This window comes from Adiantum capillus-veneris, chromosome 8 (genome assembly GCF_014529385.1).
Source record: "Adiantum capillus-veneris isolate H3 chromosome 8, ASM1452938v2, whole genome shotgun sequence".
Taxonomy (NCBI): domain Eukaryota; kingdom Viridiplantae; phylum Streptophyta; class Polypodiopsida; order Polypodiales; family Pteridaceae; genus Adiantum; species Adiantum capillus-veneris.
The window spans coordinates 162,432,904-162,454,047 of NC_140938.1; the positions used below are offsets into that span (position 1 = coordinate 162,432,904).

At 48.3% G+C, this 21,144-nt stretch overlaps 1 protein-coding gene across 1 annotated transcript in view; it reads right to left on the reverse strand.

Annotated features, from left to right (window-relative positions):
* LOC147453277 (uncharacterized) overlaps nucleotides 1-21,144 on the reverse strand; it is a 48,792-nt gene that overhangs the window by 8,816 nt on the left and 18,832 nt on the right. The window contains exons 4-5 of the mRNA XM_086518703.1: nucleotides 15,973-16,063; nucleotides 15,752-15,850 (exon numbers count right to left, since the gene is read on the reverse strand). Coding sequence (XP_086374829.1) covers nucleotides 15,752-15,850; nucleotides 15,973-16,063 — 190 coding nt within the window. The remainder of the gene's footprint in view (nucleotides 1-15,751; nucleotides 15,851-15,972; nucleotides 16,064-21,144) is intronic.

Genomic DNA, 21,144 nt, shown 5'->3' on the forward strand with positions numbered 1-21,144 from the left:
AGCAGTAGACTGCTCCCCTCCTCCTGTCCATTAGGAGGAAGTTGTTGCATTGGAGCTGCATTTGAGCTCGTGATAGCTCTCTTTGGCAAGCAGAGTTTTAGTGGCCAACCAGGTGTTGTTGGCTACTATGTGGTACATCATGTCTTGCTGAATCTTCTCGAGCTCTTGTATCAGCCAGCTAGAGAGGTTGATCAGGAACTTTCTTTGGTCAAGACGCGACACCGAGTCAACCGGGGCCGAAGTAGCCTGGCAGATCATCACCTTACCATGTTCTCAGAGGGGAGCTGGGGATCATAGACCCAGCACAGCAGAGCAGAACCCTTCTTGGGAAGTTTGTTGTCAGAGGACTGCTTCCAAGGGAGGAGCCCTGGCAGGAGCTGTTGCTTCACCGGCTTCATGCAGAAGGTCCTTGGAGCCCTTCCATCAGGTGGATCTTTACAGAGATGCAAAGAGTTGGTTTGAACAAGAGGTCAGAGGATTGGTTTGCTGCGAACCAGCTTTGGTCTTGGGAGCACCTGAGGAGTGGCCACTGGCCTAGAGTAGCACTAGCCCACTTGCACGGAGGAGCGCTTGAGACAACCCCTTGTTGGGAACCCCATGGTTAGCACTCAGAGAGGCCACCTTGTTGGTAGTAGGCCTCATGTTTCTTGGGGTCCATGGCAGAGGGCCCCGTCCGCACTCTCGGCGAGACTGGCTTCAGCTTTTTAGGTTTTCTCGAGGAGGCACAAAGCATCCAACTACGAGGCATGAGAGGGGTGCAGAGCATGTGCCAGGACATTATAGAAGCCTTACCCGCTGATTGGCTCACCCCTCTACAGACAGCAGCTCCAAAATGGATGGGGGCCTTCACGCGACGGGAGGTCCTCATTGTAGTTTGTGCTTGCTCAAAGTCCGTACCCCCATGTTCTTTGAGATCCAAGGACAGGGTCGTCTACACAGAGTCTTAGTAGAGGCTCCACAGGTTGCAAAGTGTTGTTTTCGGAGGATACAAGTAATGGGCATCTGTGGGAGGACTCGTGTCATAGATCCTGACCCAACAAACCTTGAATCAGGCCACTAGCGGCTTTCGGCTTAGGAGAGCTGCCCTTTGGCTGTCACAAACAGATGACGTGGCATGACGACAGGCTGTACGGAATCCCAGACTTTGCGTTGATTGCTTACATGGCAGACCGTATGGAACGCTGGAATTTGCGTTGACTGCTGACGTGGCAGACCGTATGGATTTTTACAAATTGCGCTGACAGCTGACGTAGCAGACCTTATGGATTTTTACAAATTGCACTGACTGCTTTTGGCAGTTTTTGGGACCAGTTGCTTTTGGGACAATTTGCTTTTGAGTTAGAAGCTTTTTCATGTAACTACTTTTGAGGCCAAGGGCCTTTAAAAAGAACCCAAGGCCCCTCACTCTCAAAGCATCTGGACGCACAATGTGAGAGCAGAGGCCCGCGGCTGTTGTAACCTTGCTCAAGCATTAATATAAAAATACATACCGAAAGGGACGCCAGCTTTTGGGGCCAAATCCTCTGGGCACAGAACTACGCCGGGCCGTGTCGACTTGAATTTTAATGTTGTGAAGTATTTTAAGTGGTTCTCGCGTGTGTCGTGTCAGATTCTCGACTTGGGGTGCCCAAGTCTGTTACACCAGCACAAGTGCAATGGGACCCTGGAGAGTGGTTCTGGAGAGACCCCTTCTCTTCAACCGATCACCCTGAGATCCCCTTCTTTCAATCCACTTCGATTGGGGCGCCCACATACTGGTAGCACAGAGAGAGGCTTGTCCTGCTGCAGCACTTCATTGGCAGGAGGAGGGTCTCATAGCTGAGTTCTTGGCAGGTTTTTGGGAGCGGTTGTGGGACTCCAGACAACCGAGGCGAGTCACTTTGTTCTAGTGGCTAGTTGCACACAGAGCTACAGTAGTGAGGCGCTGGCTAGTACATACTGACTTTTTGGCAGCCTGTGCAACCTGTGACCATCCTTTGGAGAGTTAGCGTCACTCTCTGTGGGACTGCCCCATGGCACAGCAGGTTTGGCTTCGGATTCTTCAACTAATGCCAGCTCTTTCTACAACGCAACAGTACACTTCGGGTGTTGCAGCCTGGTCCACCCTCACGGGTCTTGCACTCCATTTTGAGTTAGCCTCCACCAGCAGGATGATAGTGATCCAAGGGGGTCGACCTACACTTGAGCCTACCACAGAGCTTATCTCCCAGGAGTGGTGCAGTGAGAGAGAGAGGTGTGTTCGGAGCTCGTTTGTGGCCTGACACTATGGTTCATTTGGCGGGCCGTTGCTTCCGGATCTTCGAGGCTCGCCCTGTCCCACCGGCGGAGACTGTTCGTGACTTTTGGTTGGAGCTGATTCATACTCTCCGGGGTCAGTTCGAGAGACTTCACGACAGCTCCAACCGCATGAGGAAGTGCAAAGAGGCTTTCCTGCGACTCTGGCGCCCAGGGCCTTTCTTCACCGTGGTCCAAGGTGCGCTTAGATGGCATACTGGCCACCTGTGTGGCTCTTTTCTCCTCCCATTTTGTGATTTAAACTCATTGTACATATTTGTTTACTCACTCGGAGAGTCTCCCCAAGCTTTTGATGTAGCCCTCTCTAGTAGAGATGGTTTGCAACAGTTCCTCGTGGATTGATGAGTTTCGACATTCGTTGCAGATGGGATTTCTTTGCCTACGACTTCACGCGGTTTCTCGGCGACCCTTCACCAGACTGTGAGGCAGCTTGTTTCAGAGTTCATGTATTGTTCCTTGCAGCTAGAGGGATAGAGGCCTTGGACTCAACGGTTGGCTTCTCTTTTCCTTTTGTGGTAGTGACCAGTCTAAGTGGACTTTGGACTTAGTGCTGGAGTGGTTGCATACACAGGCCCTTGAGTTCTCTCACCACATGGGAGACCTGGGGGTTACAAACCTTGTACATACTTTGTGGCCGCTTGCCAAGTTCTCAGTGACACCTCCAGACTCGGTAGGATGTAGACACATTGTGGTACACTTCTTTGCTGACACGTAAAGCTCAGCACGCTATGTATACATACATGAGGACTCTTGGACAAAGGAGGTTGCCTTGTGCACAACACGCTCTTCTTGGGCCTGGGCTAGACAGTCTTTACAGTCACGCCTATCTTGGGGACGCTCGGATGCGGATTACTCCCCATCCAAGACAACCTCGAAGATAGCACGGTTAGCTGTTGCTGCAGCATCAGTTTTCTCTCGTTCCCCATGAGGACTGTCTCATGGAACGTACATGGATTAGGTGGACCCCAGTTTCAACGCCAGCGGGGTCGATTCCGTCAGGAGCTTCAACACTACCTTGTGGACAGAGATTGACCTTCTTATGTTGCAGAAGCACCATCTTTGTGAGAGCCTCATTAGACGATGTGATCAGCTTTTGCGTGAGCGGTTTGAGACATTTTCGTCAGCTGCATTTGGACCTGGTGGTATCTAAGGAGGGGTATATATGACTATTGCGGACTCTTGGCAGCATGCCATTGTGGGCAAAGGTATTATTGTGCATGGCAAGGCTTAGTGGATTACTATGCAGGTTCAGGGTTGCCTCTTGGGCTTCCTGAACATCTGTGCGCCCAATGTGGCGAGTACACGTGCAGAGTTTTGGTCTCATATTGTAGAGTCTCTGCCGCATGCAGAGCAATGGTGCATTGGGGGTGACTTCAACATGTTGGAGGATCCCTCTGACACGATTAAAGGTAGCCATGCTACTGTGCACAGAGCTGAGTTGGCAGCTTGGGAGAGGCTATGTATGACTTTGAGGGTTTCACATGTTTGGCAATATTTTGGCTTTCTGAGGCCCCCAGACAGTTTGGCCTTCTCTCGCTCAGATCGCAGAGTGGGAGGAGTGAATCTATCTCAGATAGATCGCTTCTACGCTAGTGACCATTTGTGACTTGGGTGGGTCAGTTTGTATCTTGGCTGGGACATCCTATTTGGACCATGCACTAGTGATCCTCACGGTGATAGATAGACAGAGGAGGGGGAGCAAGATGCTACGCATCCCTGAGAGGATTTTGTTGGACTCAGAGCTCAGAGAGCAAGTGGTGGGTCTTTGGACAGAGGGCTTGGACACGCAGAACTCTCTTGCTGACAGAGTGGCCTCTAGACTTTCTCAGCTTAGTCGTTTCTTTCTCCAGGAGTCTAAAGCCCACCTGGCTGTAGTGAGGGAGGAGCAGCGTCTCCAACGGGGCGTTGCTTCCTTGCAAAGGATGCAGGAGCAGCATCCAAACAATCCTTGGTTAAAGGAGCAGTTGCAATAGACTCGCCAGGAGCTTGGCAGCATAGAGAAGAGGCGTCATGAGTTTGCTTTCCATCGACAGGCATCTCAGTAGATTGAGGTGGGTGAAAGGTGTCAGGGTCTTTCTTTGAGGTAGTGGGACCTCGTCATGCGCACACCAATGTCAGCCAGTTGAGAAGACCTGACGGGTCAGTTGCTTCAGAGCCAGAGGATATGTGTGCAGTTGCTACTGACTTTTACCGTGACCTACTATCAGTAGAGCCTCAGTCAGAGCATTTGGATGGATGAAGAGAGCAGGTTTGGGCATAGATGCCTTGTCTTGTGACTAAGGAGATGCGCTAGAGGCTTGAGCTGCCTCTCCCGCTAGAGGAGAGCCATGCGGCCCTCAGAGCACTTCCCCGAGATAGTTATAGCGGGAGAGGAGGAGCAGCGTCCCCGACGAGGCATTTCTTCCTTACAGAGGATGCAGGAGCAGCATCCAGACAGCCCTTGGTTGGAGGAGCAGTTACAACAGGATCGCCAGGAGCTCGTCAGCACAAACGAGAGGCGCCATGAGTTTTCTTTCCATCGACAAGCATCTCAGTGGACCCAAGTGGGTGACAGAGTGACAGGCGCTTTCTTTGAGGCAGTGGGACCTTGGCATACGCATGCCAAGGTCAGTCAGTTGAGGAGGCCCGACAGGTCAGTTGCTTCAGAGCCAGAGGACATGCGTGCAGTTGCTACTGACTTCTACCGTGATTTACTGTCTACAGAGCCTCAGTCAGAGCGTCAGGATGCATGCACAGAGCACGTGTGGGCACAGATGCCTTGTCTTGTGACTGAGGAGATGCGCCAGAGGCTTGAGTTGCCTCTTCAGCTTGAGGAGCTACACACTGCTCTTAGAGCACTCCACCGTGGTAGCTGTCCAGGTGAGGATGGCTTGACTCCCAGCTTTTTCTTGACTCCCGGCTTTTTCTTGGAGTACTAGGACTTGCTTGGCTCAGATCTCTGCAATGCTTTTCAATACATCCTGCACACAGAAGAGATGCCTGACAGCATGAGTGAGGGCCTGATCTACCTTGACAAGGCTCTGAGTTTGAGGATTCAGCCACTTCTAGAGAGCAATATACATGGGACACAGACAGGCCTTGTCAAGGAGCGTAGTATCCTTGACAACATCTTTACTTTTTGGGAGGCTTCTACCCTCGCGCGACTCCGTGGTGAGGATCTAGTGATTCTTCTTCTCGATTTTGAGAAGGCCTTCGATAGAGTTGACTGGGACTTTTTAGAGGGCACTCTACGCAGGATGGGCTCCTCAAATGCTTGGATCAGAGGGGTGTCAGCTTTGTACAAACGGGCACACAGTCAGGTACTTTTGTCAAGAGGTAGAGGTGATCATTTCATGCTCACACGTTCGGTCAGACATGGCTGCCCTCTTGCCCCCTTCCTCTTTCTATTCTATGCTGAGGCGATGAGCAGGTTTTTGGTTTCACAACAGGTTGGTTTACGTGGCTTAGCGCTCCCAATTCGGGGAGATGAGCTACTGGACGCTGAGTTTGCAGACGACTCGGTCTTGTACTTGGATGGCCAGGAGGCCAACCTTCACAAGTGTGAGCAGGCTCTTGAGACCTTTTGTTGTGCATTTGGCGCACTAATCAACTGTAGAAAGACAGTGGCTTTCTCGGGTGGCTGGGCAGGACCCTAAGGACCACTCTGAGTGCCAGGCTGGCGCGGTGGCCCCTATCGACGTCGACCACGAACCTACTGCCAGCCGTCCTCCGCTTGAGCCCCAGGCTCGGAGGGTGGCTCTGCCCGCGTACTCGGTGAATTTGCCTGTTGCTGCTGGCCAGCCCTTGCTGGCTGGGCCTGAGCTTGTGGTGTGGGTCGGGGCCCCCTCCGTGGACAGGCCTTCGCAAGATGGCCCATCTGTCGACAAATGAAACACTGATTTGGGAGGCCCTACTCCACGCTCTCTCTGAACCAACCCCCACTCACCCGAGGAAGTAGGATGACCTTGGGGAGAGTGTGGGTGTCCCTAACCAGAACACGTAATGAGGGAATGCCAGCCGCCTTGGCAGCTATTGAGGCTGCCGTGTGAGGTGTCTCCAAGACAGTCCCAATCGCTGAGCCTATCCTGGACAAAAGTGGTAAGTACTCCCTCCTCAAACCAGGAAAGCAGACGGAGATGGGGAGGTCTGCCTCCTCTAGCAGAACATCTGAAGCTAGGTCAAAACCATGTCTCCACTGTCGAAAGTAGGCTCGAATTGCTCGGATGGTCAAAGGGCTCATCGCGATGACCTTGGACGCCATCTCGGAGGTCTCAAACTCTATCTAATAGTAGCCGTATCCGAGGAACTGAACGTCCAAGATCTTGCCCACCTTTGCGAGAAGGCGGGGCCTGGAAGAGATCACGCAGCTCTCCTCTATTGGGTCTGGTGCCGAGAATCTTGCGGATGACGGAGGTCGCCTGCAGGCGTTCCACCTCTGCGGCTAGGCTCGCTTGCTCTGTCGGTGAAAGAGCAAGTTGAATCGTGGGCTCAGCGGGGTTGGGCAAGGGGACTTCACTGGAGTTCCTCTGTGGCAGAGCTTGAGCCTCCATCTGTGTGTTGCTGTGGAGAAGAGGTGGAGAAACGTCGACGAAGGGGGAAGCTCCCATTGGACCAAGCACGCCGAAGGTGCTGGCGAGGCCTGACAAGCACGACAGGCTAGGCTAGCGGGCGGACAGGGAAGCGGCGGGGGATGGGCGGACAGCGGACAGGAAGCGGGCGGGGTTGGCGACGGGCAGCGGGCAATGCAGTGGGCAGCGGGAGGGGCAAGCGATGGGCAGTGTAGTGGGCAACGAGAGGGGCAGGTGACGGGTGACAGGCAGCAAGCAGGGTAGAGCGCGCAGGGGACGGGCAGGTGGGTTGCGCACAGGGGGGAGAGTTACCTCGGGGGGGGGGGGGGGGGGGGGGGGGGGGGGCAGCGATGGCGAGGGGGGGTGCGGGCAGCAACTGCGAGCCTATATACTGTTGTTCTTCTAGTATATTGTTCCAATATCCATTATTTCATATATACGTTCAATCAAATCATTAAATGTATACATCTCGACCCCGATAGTGTCGAGCACTGATCCATCAGCATACCCCTCTTTCAATGCACTGCAAGAGATGACGTTCCGGAACTTGGTCGAAGTCAAAAATTCCCAGATGGCACTCCGGCCGAGCGGACCAAACTGGTATGGAACCGGCCCCCGGTGAATCTTTAACGGCCAATATCTTGGAACCCGGAACTCCGATCGCTAATTTGAAAAGACTGAATCACTCCACAAAGTGAGCACTGCGGGCCCATGCATTCATATCAACTTTGACCTTCATCAACAGCTGCCTAATCCGGTACGAATCTGCAAACATCTCGACTTCAAACTGCCATAACTTTTTTACCATAGCTCCATGACGAGCCGTAAAGACAAGCCAGTAGAGCACTTCAAGCACTACAATTCTAAACCATAATCTCCCATCTATGCTCACTTCAACCATACTCCTTTTTAGCATCATTAAGACATCTGTTGGCCTTTAAAGCCGCATCAGGCATACATTAACCTTAAAAATAGCTTGTTACCAAGCCCTGAACTCTCATCATTAATCAGGTAAGCTTCAAATAAGCTTGACGTGCATTTTTCTGGTATCTTTCTTAGCATGGGAGCGGAGCTGCACGACATCCACCCCCTTTGAACCTGCACAGCCTCCGGTCAGTGCGGCCTGCACTTCACTCTACATCTGCTATAGGTACCTTAAGCTCTTTTTCATCATCAGACTCACGTATTGGTAAACATATGAAAAATAATATAAGGCTTATACCCTATCATCAATGTTCTAGCTTAATCATTCGGTAGCTACCCAACAGAAATCTTTGAACCATATTTGCACCATCTCCAAAGCATTCAACTATGGAAAACCTGTTTAGTGAACCCTACCAGACTCGAGTGCTCCAGTTAATGATGCACACAGCTTGACCATCAAGCTCGTTTTAGGAAACCCTGTCAAGCTCACGGAATGGCCGTCAATTCCTTTACTTCAAGTTCTGGTAGCAGAACCAACTTAAAAGATGTCAAGATACTTCATCAATTGTCCAAAGAAGTCAATTGGAACCCAGCCATGTAATCTTATTGAACGCATAACCAAAAACTCTTCTGACTTAGCATATATCTAGAAAACAAAACCTTGTACCATGCAATTCGCTACAACAAATAACTGGTACTCTTGTTTAGAACCCCATGGTCGCTCCGCACTTAGAGAGGCCACTTGGTTGGTAGTAGGCCTCACGTTTCTTGGGGTCCCATGGCTGAGGGTCCAACACGCACTCTAGGCGACTGGCTTCAGTTCTCAAGTTTGCCAGAGGAGTTACAGAGCATCCAGCTACAGGATATGAGAGGCATGCAGAGCATGTGTCAGGACATCACAGAGGCAATACCAGCTGAGTGGCTCACACCTCTAGAGACAGCAACTCCTCGATGGATGGGGGCCTTCACGCGACTGGAGATCCTCATCCCAGTTCCAACTTGGTCAGAGACTGTACCCTCCATGTTCTTCGAGATAGAGGGCAAGGGTTGACTACACAGAGTCTCAGTAGAGGCTCCACAGGTTGCAAAGTGTTGTTTTCAAAGGATCCAAGTAGTGGGCATCTGCGGGAGGACTTGAGACAGGCCACTGGAGGCTTTGGGCTTGGGAGAGCTGTCCACTGGCACGAGTGCAATGGGATCTTCGAGAGTGGTTTTGGAGGGACCCTTTCTCCCCAGCCGACCACCTAGGGGTCCCTTTCTTTCAGTACACTGATCAACTAGGACGTCACATACTGGCAGCACGGAGAGAGGCTCGTCCTGCTACAACACCTCATTGGCAAGAGGAGGGTCTCACAACCGAGTTCTTGTTAGTCTTTTGGGCGAGCTTGTGGGACACCAAAAAACCACCGCAAGTCACTCTGTTCTAGTGGCTAGTTGCACATAGAGCTACAACAGTGGGGAACTCGCTGTAGCAGGCTACAGTGTCACTTTCACAGGACACACAATTAGTACAGTTGGTCTAGGCTGGTTCACACTAGACGGACTCTCTTGGCTGGACAGTGACGTGGAAGCAGGGATATGGATGGTGGTCTAGTGGGCAACGTGGCTAGGTCACCACCACTCAGTTTGGGATGGATCTAGATGGCTGACACTTATGAGCCGTTGGTGGCTCTTTATGGTTGTACATATGAGTCGTAGGTTGGGTCATCGAATCATTTTCTAGTTCTATGGCCCAGCGTCGTCGTTAGGATTAGTGAGTCTATACACAGCACATCTGAGCCTCCACACCCCATTGTACCTGTGAGTCCTGGGCTGGAGTTGAGTATGTTGCCACGCCAGAGTCTGTATCAGTTCTTTGAGATAGTCGAGTCATATGTTGTGGTTTGCTCAGTTGTTGTCTATTGTTCAATTGTTTTCAGTCTGTTTTGAGTGAGATTGTCACGCACATTGCACTGAGGAGCACCCACTGTAGAGAGCACGACACACTATCTGCGCTCTGGCGCCCTGGGCCTTTCTACACCATTGTCTAGGGTGTGCTCAGATGGCACTACCGACCACCTGTGTGGCTCTTCCCTCCTCCCATCCCTTGATTTAGCCTCATTGTATATATGTTGTTCTTTCATTGGGAGAGTCTCCCCATCATGTTTGTTGTAGCTCTCTCTTGCAGAGGTGGTTGTAGCCCTACGGGCAGTCTTCATTAACTAATAGAAGGATCTTTTTCTATAAAAAAAAACCTTATGATTGTCACGTCCTCAGCTCTGTACGGCTTTCCCTTTTCCCTATTCTCAAGTCTTCCTCATGTCAGTCGCATCTCAGTTGTAATCGGTGTTATCTTTAAAATTCTCCTCATTTGACTGACTGCATCAATTCTGCTCTCCTCTCATTGATAGAATTGGGCTTTTCGGAGTCCTGCTACGATCCAACGTTATTGCTCTGTTTGTTTCTACTGCCTCTCTCTCCTCATGGATTTGTTGAAGGTCCCAGTTTCAGCTCTCGTCGATAGTTCTTTGATTTTGGTATTATTTCTAACATGTTCAAACCTGCTCTACTGTATCTCCCTTCCCCTCTCTCTTGTGGTAAGCTCTCACACACACACATATCTAGTTCCTTGCCTTTCTGGTGCGACCTCTTTTGTAGCTTCACTGCTACCTTACTAGTTCATTGCTCTTCCCCTCGCTCGTACACTTACATTAAAGTTTGCTAGATGCTAGGAATGGTTGCTCTAGCCTTTCTGATTGCCAGATCCTAGTTATAGGAAGCATGCAAATTTTTATGCTCACAGCACTTTACAACTTCTGTTATCTCCCTTTCTCCTTTCTCTCCTTCACATTACAACTTCAATTCTCTCCTATCTCTCTGGTGCACTATATATCTTCCTTACTTTTCTTCTAATCACCCTACCCTCCAATTCCATCTAATTTCTCGCTCGCCCGTACTCACTAATTCTCCCTCGCCCCTCGCCCCTACCCTCTAAACCCCCTCTCGCCCCTACCCACTAAAAAACCCCCCCTCGCCCTACCCAACTAATCCCCTCGCCCTACCCCTAAAATCCCCCTCGCCCCTACCCTCTAAAAAACCCCCCTCGCCCCTACCCTATACTCACTCGCCCCCACCCTCTAAAAAACCCCCCCTCGCCCCTACCCTCTAATTACCCCCTCGCCCCTACTCACCAATCCCCTCGTCCCACCCTCTAATCCCCTCGCCCTACCCAACCTCTCCCCCTCGCCTCTCACCACAAATCCCTCGCCCCTACCCTAAACCTATTCGCCCCTACCCTCTAAAATTTCCCTCGCCCCTCACCAGCAATTTCCCCCTCACCCCTACCCAACATTACCCATCACCCTGACCACCTCCCCTCGCCCCTAACCACCTTCCCCTAGCCCCTCACCAATCCCCCTCGCCCCTACCTATCAAAATTCCCCCTCGCCCTCCACTCTAATTCCTCGCCCCTACCCTCTAATTTTCTCAACCGTCACCAATCCACCAGCCCCTGCCCTCTAATTCCCTTGGCCCTACCTGGAATCTCCCACTCGCCCCTATCCAATTTTCCAATCTCGCCTCCTATCTAATACTTGTCGTCCCGACCCTAATCCCCCTAGCGGCTACCCTCGTCCTCTCTGCTATCGCCCCAACCCTAACCCCATCCCCTCGCCCCTCCTACAGGCTATCCCATCGTGTTGCAGCTTTCCACGATTTTCAACCAAGCCAATTTCAAAGAAGAACAAGTGCTTTCACAATTTTCAACCACGTCCTTTTCAGTTTTGCACATGCTTGAGGAACACAGCAACGAGTTCTGCTAGGCCCTTTTCAGTTTTGCACGTGCTTGAGGAACACAGCAACGAGTTCAAGCAGAGGCCAAGAACCATCCACTATGGCGAGGACCAGCAAGAAGGCTAGGAAGTCTCGCCAGAGACCCTTTGAAACATCCAGAAGTTCTATAGAAGAAGAAGATGTGGAAACTTCCAGCCATGGCCTCATCGATCTGTCCTCCACTGATCACTGTGATGCGAGTTACAAAGCGTCTGACTCCGGCTCTGCCTCTGACTCGAACTCGGATCTTCTAGCCAACAAGAAGATGATGAACAGGAAGATGATGCGAAAAAGAAACAGAAGGAGGCAATCACGCAGGTGCTGAGCCATCAAATTCCTCGGCCTCCTTCTTCCAAAACTCAAACCAAATTCACTTTGAACTTCCATCTGCAGCAGCTTCATCCGTCTCTTCAAGAAGTTTTATCAAAAGATCAGCTACATACGTTAGGTCTGTCAGCATTACCAGAGGCTGATCTGCCTTCTGATGTTCCCATGGATATGGTGCATGAGGTTCTCAAGTTTTTTCCCAAAGTAAGAGGGCACCCACTGACTGCTACACGCATTGGTCACGCTTTGGGGATGACAACCTTTCTTGCAGTAAAACCGGCTACGAGAACCTATTCAGAACTTTTGAAAGATGCGACCGTTGAGGCATGCAAAGAGCTACTTAGTACTAGTCATGCTGACTATGCAAAAAATAAAAAGCTCTGGGCCATTTTCAAGTACTACTTTTTCGTCAGAGCTGTTAAAGTAAGCAAGGGCAGATATGACGTACCTACTATATTCTCGTACTGCGAAGTGCCTATACTGCCTCATCCACACCATCCCCTGTGGGTTTCATCAAATTCTATTTACCTCTTTACAGTCACGGGCAAAACGATTCAGAGCTCAGGTGCAATCTGTGCAATCTAGCTTTCAATGCTTTACAGCTCCCATGTTGGCCTGGGTCATTAACATACCTGTTAGTCTCATGGATGTGGATGTGGATGCGGATATGCGGCGTAAAAGCTCTAAGGCAAAAGGGAAAGATATTGAACAGATAATGGATCTACCTGGGAAGCCTAAGAAAAAGAGGGCAAAGGTAGTGAAGGACACAGTAGAATCTTTAATATCACTTCCAGTTTCGGAAAGCCAGCAGCTTCGAGTGAAGCAACTTGTTCGACGTTCCTCGCATACTCACGCTACTGGTTCGATGGTAAGTTCAAGCGCTACAGATCACACTATGCATGTCACAGCTATGGCTTGTACAGTGTGTGTTCCTCTCTCTACTGCTGCTATTTTTACTCCTACCACGGTGACTAGCTCCCAAGCCCCAGTGGGAGTTGCTTCTTCTCCTATGCCTAGTTCTACTGCAACCACTCCCACCGTCTCTACTCCGCCAGAGAGGCATGCTCCCACTCCACCACCACGAGCAGTGCCACTTGCCACCCCAGTGCCACCAGCAGTACCACTTGCCAACCCTCTTCCGCCTAACACTGTTACAGGACCTTCCACAGTGTCGGACTCGACATCACTTTTTCGCCTATCTGAGGATATACTGCAGGAGTCCAAGCAAGCCGTTGCCACCATTGAGCTTGGAGCAGAGCAGTTAGTAGCTACACACCAGCATCACGCAGCTACTTACGCAGCGATGGAGGGATCTCTCCGAGTTGCTGAGAGCACCATCGCCGATCGGGATGCTACTGTTTTCGCACTCCAACAGGCCTTGAAGTTAAAGTCTCAAGTGATTAGTGACCTTCAAAATCAGGTACAAGGATTTAGAGAATTGCTCTTACATGAAAATAGGGCAACCCAGCCTACGATGATGGGTATGGGGTATGGATGGACTGGAGCAAGTACACCAGTGCAGAATGCAGCAACGGGTCCTTCTCAGCAATTTATGGGACTTTACCCATAGACTCCAGTTCAGTACTACAATCAACAACAGTATCCTCAGAGGTTTCAATAGTCACCATTGCCTCAAATGCAGAACGTTACTTGCTGCGACGGTATTGCTGGAGCACATCGCCATGGCTGTGTTACTCGACGTCCTCAGTACACTACAGGACAGGTGCTACCATCTGCCCAGCAACAGGTGGCTGGTCCCTTCCCAGGGGGCCCAGTTACGGACAGGAGAGCTCACATACAGCAGGGCCCCACCATTGATTTGATAGCTCCACCTTCAGAGACTGATGCTTCGGGTGGTGTGGCGACTAATCTTTCTCTTGGGTGACTGGGCAATTTTTTATAATGACAGTGATGTGCAGTAGTGGTTTCTTTGCGGTCGATTAGCAATTTCAGTTGTTTTTCTCATCGAGATGGTGAGCGGTCTTGTGGCAGGCGACCTGTAGCAGGCTACAATGTCACTTTCACAAGACACACAGTTAGTACAGTTGGTCTAGGCTGGTTCACACAAGACGGACTCTCTTGGCTGGACAGTGACGTGGCAACAGGGATACGGACGGTGGTCTAGTGGGCAACGTGGCTAGGTGACCACCACTCGGTTTGGGATAGATCTAGATGGCTGACATTTATGAGCCGTTGGTGGCTCTTTATGGTTGTACATATGAGTAGTAGGTTGGGTCATCGGATCATCTTCTAGCTCTATGGTCCAGCATCGTCGTTAGGAGTAGTGAGTCTATACACAGCACGTCTTCACCATCCCTGCACATCTGAGCCTCGACACCCCATTGTACCTGTGAGTCCTGGGCTGGAGCTAAGTGTGCTGCCACGCCAGAGTCTGTATCAGTTCTTTGAGATAGTCGACTCATATATTGTGGTCTGCCGCTGTTGTGTCTCTGTGAGCTCAGTTGTTGTCTATTGTTTCTTTGTTTTCAGTCTGTTTTGAGTGAGATTGTCACGCACATTGCACTGAGGAGCACCAACTATAGAGAGCACGACACACTATCTGCGCTACACTCACTAGTACATAGTGGCCTTTCGGTAGCATGCGCAGCTTGTGACCATCCTTTGGAGAGTCAGCGTCATTGTTTGTGGGCCTGCCCTATGGCACAGCAGGTTTGGCTTCGGGTCCTTCGGCTGATGCCAGCTCTTTCCACAACACGACAGTACACTTGGGGGGCAGCTGCTTGGTCCATTCTCACGGGCCCTGCACTACAATTTGAGCTATCCTCCACGGCACGATGATAGTGATACAGGGGGGTCGACCTACACTCCAGCCTGCTACAGAGCTTACCCCACAGGAGTGGTGCAGTGAGAGATAGGTGTGTTGGGAGCTTGTCTGTGGCCTGACACTGTGGTTCATTTTGCGGGCCCGCTACTTCCGCATCTTCGAGGCTCGCCTTGTGCCACCAGCGGAGACTGTTAGAGATTTTTGGTTGGAGTTGATCCATACCTTAGGGGATAGTCCGAGAGACTTCAGGGCAGCTACGACCGCATGCGGGAGCGCACAGCGGAGTTCCTTCAACATTGGCGCCCTGGGCCTTTCTTCACCATGGTCCGGGGTGAGCTCAGATGGCACTACCGTACACATGTGTGGCTTTTCCCTCCTCCCATCTCTTGATTTAGCCCTTATTGTACATATGATGTTTTTTTATTGGGAGAGTCTCCCCTTATGGTTGATGTAGCCCTCTCTAGTAGAGGTGGTTGTAGCCCTATGGGCAGTTTTATTAAGTCATAGAAGGATCTTTTTCTCAGAAAAAAAAGTAGAGGTGGTTTGTAGCCCTATGGGCAGCTTTATTAAGTAATGGAAGGATCTTTCTCTTTTAAAAAAATAATTTAAGTGCTCATTATTGAAAGCTAATGAGAAACTTGCATGTGTTAATGCACATGGCTATCCTTCAGACATATGAGATGTCTGTCCACTTTGAATTTTTGTATTCTTGACAGTCGAGGCTACATTCAAGCTCACTGTGTATTCATGTTTGAATATCTGTATTCTTAAAAGATATGCCTTCATGTGTATTGCATCATTTCTTACCCACTTATAATTCTTATCATCAAAATTTAGAAGTCAATTTATTACTTCTTTGAAGATCCTATCAAGATCCAAAGTACGTAAACACATGCAATTGTGAATGTCAGTAAATCGTCCTTGTGAACAACAATCAAGCACTACGACAATAACAGTCTGTTTTCAAAGGTAAATTTCTGAATTCTTGGAAAGCAAGTACCTGTGAGTATATTTGTAAGTCGCGAGAAGATAGGTATGTACATGGAAAATGCAGACTACTTACTTGAATTTTGGAAGACAAACTTTCGAAAGCTTTTAAAAAAATCTCCACATAATGCAGCATAAATAGACCACAATCTGAAAAATTTGTTTGTTGTGGAACCTGCACGTTACCATGGGAAACACAGAGTCAAACAAATTGCTTTAACCAGTATTGCAAAAATCGATCGCCATTATGCTTGCTGATACACAAAAGGAAGTATTGGCCTTTGTTACAACTGGTACCTTAGCCCGGATGCATTTCACACCTAAATTTCTGTCATCTTTTGGAAAGAGCATTGAAAATGTGCGAGTCCACATCCCCATAAGATATCTGCTGAACAATGTGGATAGCATGAATATTTTAGTGAGGCAACAATTACTCTTGTCCAACGCATTTTCAGACATAGAAACTTCTTAGTGCTTTGCTGGCCTCTACATAAAGATAAGAAACTAGACTAGAGTACATGACAACATGCAAAACAATTAAAGAAACGATAATTGCATAACCCTCTGTAATTAATAGTTTGCCCCTAGCTTTTTACTTTCTTTTCTTAAAAAACTTCAATATGACGCACCATTGGAAACTAAATGCAAGCTTTCAAGAAAGTTAATTGTTCTTGTGCCGAAGAATGCTTTGCCATAAAAAATGTCCATGGTATCAACAAAGATAGATCACGCCAAAGGTGGTTTGATAAAGAATGTCAAGATGCTCCAAAGTCCTTGATAAAGCTTAATGCAACTATGGAGAAAGACAACTATCAATTTCTTTGCATACATACAAGGCATTGATTCACAAGAAGAGAAGAAGATGGGAAGTAAAGCAACAATTTTTTCAAGTCCAAAAAAAGGCACGTGCATGTGGAAGATTTTGGAGAAACTTGAGGGGCAAGCAGGTTGAAAATTTTTGTAACTTGAGTCTTGTGGATATGTACACACATTGTAGGCAACTATATGAGCAACCAAATGCTGAAAAAATGCCATTTTATGGTTCACTCCCATGTATACCCTCTTTTTTTACTATTGAGGATGTATGCGGTGGGCTTGAAAAGTTGGCCACTCACAAAGCGGGAGATCTTCAAGGTATAAGCCGGAGATCATTAAATAGACGAGAGATTTTACACATAAGTGGATGTGTGATATGTTCAACCTTGCACTTCAACATGGTATGCCTTATGATTGAAGTACGAATTGGGTCAAGCCTTTGCATAAAGGAGGAGACATAAAGATTGTAAACAACTACTAGACTATAATGATTGGGTCTCTTATGGCAAAGTTGTTTGGGTGCATAATGGAGATGAAATTGAGTGATTGGGCTGAAGAGAATGACAAGAGTGCAAAAGGACAAGCGGGTTTTCTTCGACGCCATAACACCATTGATCATCTCCTCACTCTTTGTGTTCTCATAAAGGAAAGTCGGTTGAAAGATAAGCAATTGTATTGTTGTTTTGTGAACTTTAAGAAAGCTTTTGATATGATTCCACGTAACAATTTGTGGAGAATGATGGAAGAACTCCAAGTGCCAAGTGAGTTGATGCTTGCGGTTTCTCGAATCTATGAGAAGGAGATCTGTCAATTGCGCATGGGGAGAGGAATTTCATAAAGTTTTACAAGCACTATTGGGATTAAGAAAGGATGTCCATTGTCACCAACTCTCTTTGGTCTATGCATCGATCAATTTGAAAAAATGGTACTTGACTTTATGCAAGAAGAAGGCATTGAAGAGGTCACTATTTGCAATGCAGTAATCATGCTTTTGTTGTATGCCGATGATGTAGTGCTTCTAGCACACACTTTAGAAGATGCACAAAAGCTTATGGTTATCCTTCAGAACTTTTGCTTGCTTAGTGGGCTGATTGTGAATGAATCCAAAACAAAGGTTATGCTTGTGAAAACCAACCATTAGGAGAAGCCATGCATAGTGTACAACAATGAGACACTTCAAGTTGTTGACAGCTTTAAGTACCTTGGCCTTGAGGTTCCGACCAATCACAACTGGCATGAATGTGCTATGCGTCATTTGAAAGCGGGAAAGAGAGCATACTATGCATTTGAGAACATGTGTAATGAGGGAAACATCAAGTGTTGGGTTCTCAAGAAGTACCTTTTTGACACATTGGTGACAACGGTTCTTCTTTATGGAGTTGAAGTGTGGGGTGGGAGTATCGCAAAGTTTACTTGGAAAGAGTTTGAGAATGTCCAAAAGCGTTTTCTTACAAGCTTTCTCCAAGTTAAGACGCAAACACCATATATGCTCCTACTTCTTGAGTCGGGATCTCTTTCAATTGAGGTTATGGGCATGGAAAGGGTTGTGGAGTACATGATAAAGATGCGTCAAAACTCCTCACATCGACTTCCTACAATTGCATGGAAATCAAGCCAAAAAGTTCAAAAGACGCATAAAAGCAAGATCTTGAGCACAGGATGGATGCAAGGGAGATGGGCGCATTACACTTGCTACATGATGCCTCAATTGACTCGCAAGTGAATGAAGCTTTTCTACAACGCCAATGTATTACGGCTTGGGAGGAATCCGATGGGTCACGCTTCATACATTACAGCACTCATATTACCCCCAACTACAAAACCATGTTCTTCGCTGAAAGGGGAAACCGTACTCACACTTACATGCTTGAGCCTATCCCCTTGTCAGCAATACGCACTATCGTAGCCATTCGGCTTAGCTTCCACTCCTTTCGATGTGAGATAGAGCATTGGGGCAACGGAGAAGAGTCAAATCGATTGTGCACATTCTGCTCATCGAGAGTCTTGAGTACCACACACTACTAGAGTGCTCACCTTTTGGTCACATCCGAACTTGCTTCCCTCACATTTTAGCCATGACTTAGACCTACACACTTTCCTCTCCCAACCACAATGTGGGCTCTCCATTGCGACTCTCATCACCACAATTTTGGAGCATCGAGAGTCACTCAGCAGCCACACACATACTACTTCACATGTAACTTTGGTCCCATAGGTCATATTTGACCTCCGAGGACGATAATAAAATCTATCTCTATCTCTCTCTCTGTGATAGAGGAGCACAATTGGCAAGGACATGGATCCCACCATTGTTATATGCTGATGATATTGTGTTGATTTCCAACTCCCCGGAGGGGATGCAACGTCATTTAGATGCTATGTACACATTTGCCCACGATAGTGGATTGTCTGTTAACTTGGGGAAAACCAAGGTTATGTGTTTAACACCACAGCACAGTGGGTCAAGAGGTCAGCACCTACTTTTACATATGGCCAGGAGAAGTGGAGTATACAAATGCATACACCTATCTTAGGGTAGTCTTCAGTGGACCGGCGTTTTCATTGAGGAGAGACTAGATTGACGAGAGCTTATGCAGCCTTGGGAGGTTTGGAGAAGATGTATTCGCAGGTTCAGTTTCAAGAACCTCGAGCAAAGCTATGGCTTTTTGACACTCTAGTGGCTTCAGCTATGCTCTATGGGGTTCATATTTGGAAATTGGGGGCCCTCAGTGGACCACCAGGGCAGATTTGGTAGCACTGACGGATGGAGATGTATGGAGAGGCCTCTAGTCTCTATGATCTCTCGGATGATTCAGGCTACGGCCTTAGTGCCACATGAGATTATTCAAGTTGAGCTAGTTGTCCCCCCTCTCGTAGTTGAGGCCCTTACTAGATCAGTTTCCTTCATGCATAATTTATGGAACCTTTCCAGAGACAGATATGCTCAACTAGCCCTTGAGTCATCCTGATAGCTAGCGCTAGAAGGGGACACCGCATGTTGGTATGGGCAGATGACATCATGGTTTCAATCACATGGCTTAAGCATGGATACACTGCCTCCATTCTAATACTCCTTGGATGCACCCTCCCTTTCTCCCACACGGACAGAGACCACTAGACTTATACGTCCAGATTAAGGTTTGAAATTTTCAAGCACACTTCACGATGGCTGTTACAAGCAAACAAGTTAGGAAGAAGAAAGCTTTGTCTCAACAGAGGCCAACTGAAACATCCCAAAGTTCTGCAGAGGAAGAGAATGTGGATACCTCCAGCCATGGCCTCACCGATCTGTCCTCCACTAATCACAGTGATGAGAATTACAAAGCATCTGACTCGGGCTCTGGCTCTGCTTCTGACTCTGACTCAGAGTCTTCTAGCCAAGAGGAAGAGGAAGATGATGAACGTGAAGATGCTGTGAAAACCAAAAGAAGAGCAAAGCCATCACGCACGTACTGAGCCATCACATTCCTCGCCCTCCTTCTTCCAAAACTCAAACCAAATTCACTTTGAACTTCCATCTGTAGCAGCCTCATCCGTCTCTTCGAGAAGTCTTATCGAAAGATCAGCTACATACGCTAGTCTGTCTGTCATGGATGCTTGAGAGTCAATCGGCCTGCATCATCGCCTGTGTCATCGCCTACATCACTAGAAGGCTCTAGAAGAATCTAGAAGGATCTAGAAGATTCTAGAAGGTTCTAAAAGTATAAAGGAGATTCTAGAAGTTTATATAAGCTTGGAGAAGATTCCGGAAGAATCTAGAAGTTTCTGGAAAGCTCTAGAAAGTTGAAGAAGGATCTAGAAGGTTATAGAAGAACTAGAAGAATCAAGAAGTTTCTAGAAGCTTGGAGAAGATTTCGAAAGAATCTAGAAGTTTCTGGAAAGCTCTAGAAAGTTGAAGAAGAATCACAAAGGTTCTCGAAGATTCTAACCTCCTCAAGAAGAACCTAGAAAGTTCTAACCTCCTCAAGCACTAGTATAAATAGGGGTCTTGGGCCACAAGCCCCTCAGTCTTGCCAACACCAGTTCTGAGGCTCCTATGAGGAAATCCCTTTCCTAGTTCTTACGTTCAAGTCTTGTCCTTGCAATCAAGCCTTGTCTTGTACTCAAGTCATGTAATCCATGTCACGTGACACATCCCAACCCTATGTGTCCGTGGACAAGCTACACCATAGCAGGGTTCCCGTTAGTTCAGTCAAGTCTAGATTAGCAATGATCTGGCACTTTTGTGAGTCTATTCGTAGACCGTGCATGCCCAATCACTTAGCATAGATGCATATCCTCCGGTTCCACACAGCATGATCATCGGAATTCCCATCAGAATCCATTAGCATCAGTTAGGGAAATTTTCCAGTGCATTTAGCCTATTTTCCTATTTTTGGTTATTTTCACTTATTATTTTGAAGTGACTTTCCAACAAAAGTAGGAAGGGCAATTTTGCTAAGTTAATATATAAGCAAACCCAAGTTAGTACTTTCTGGCAGAAGAGGCAGCAGGAGCTTCCCGCTCAACAAGCAACTTCTCAACACTACCCCCCCCTCATGACCCCCTAGCGCCAACCATCTCCCCATACCTGGCATTTTCTCCCACAGTTTCACAGCAACAGCATCGTCATTGAAGGTCCCCCTTCTGGCGTTAGTTCCCTAGCAGATCAGC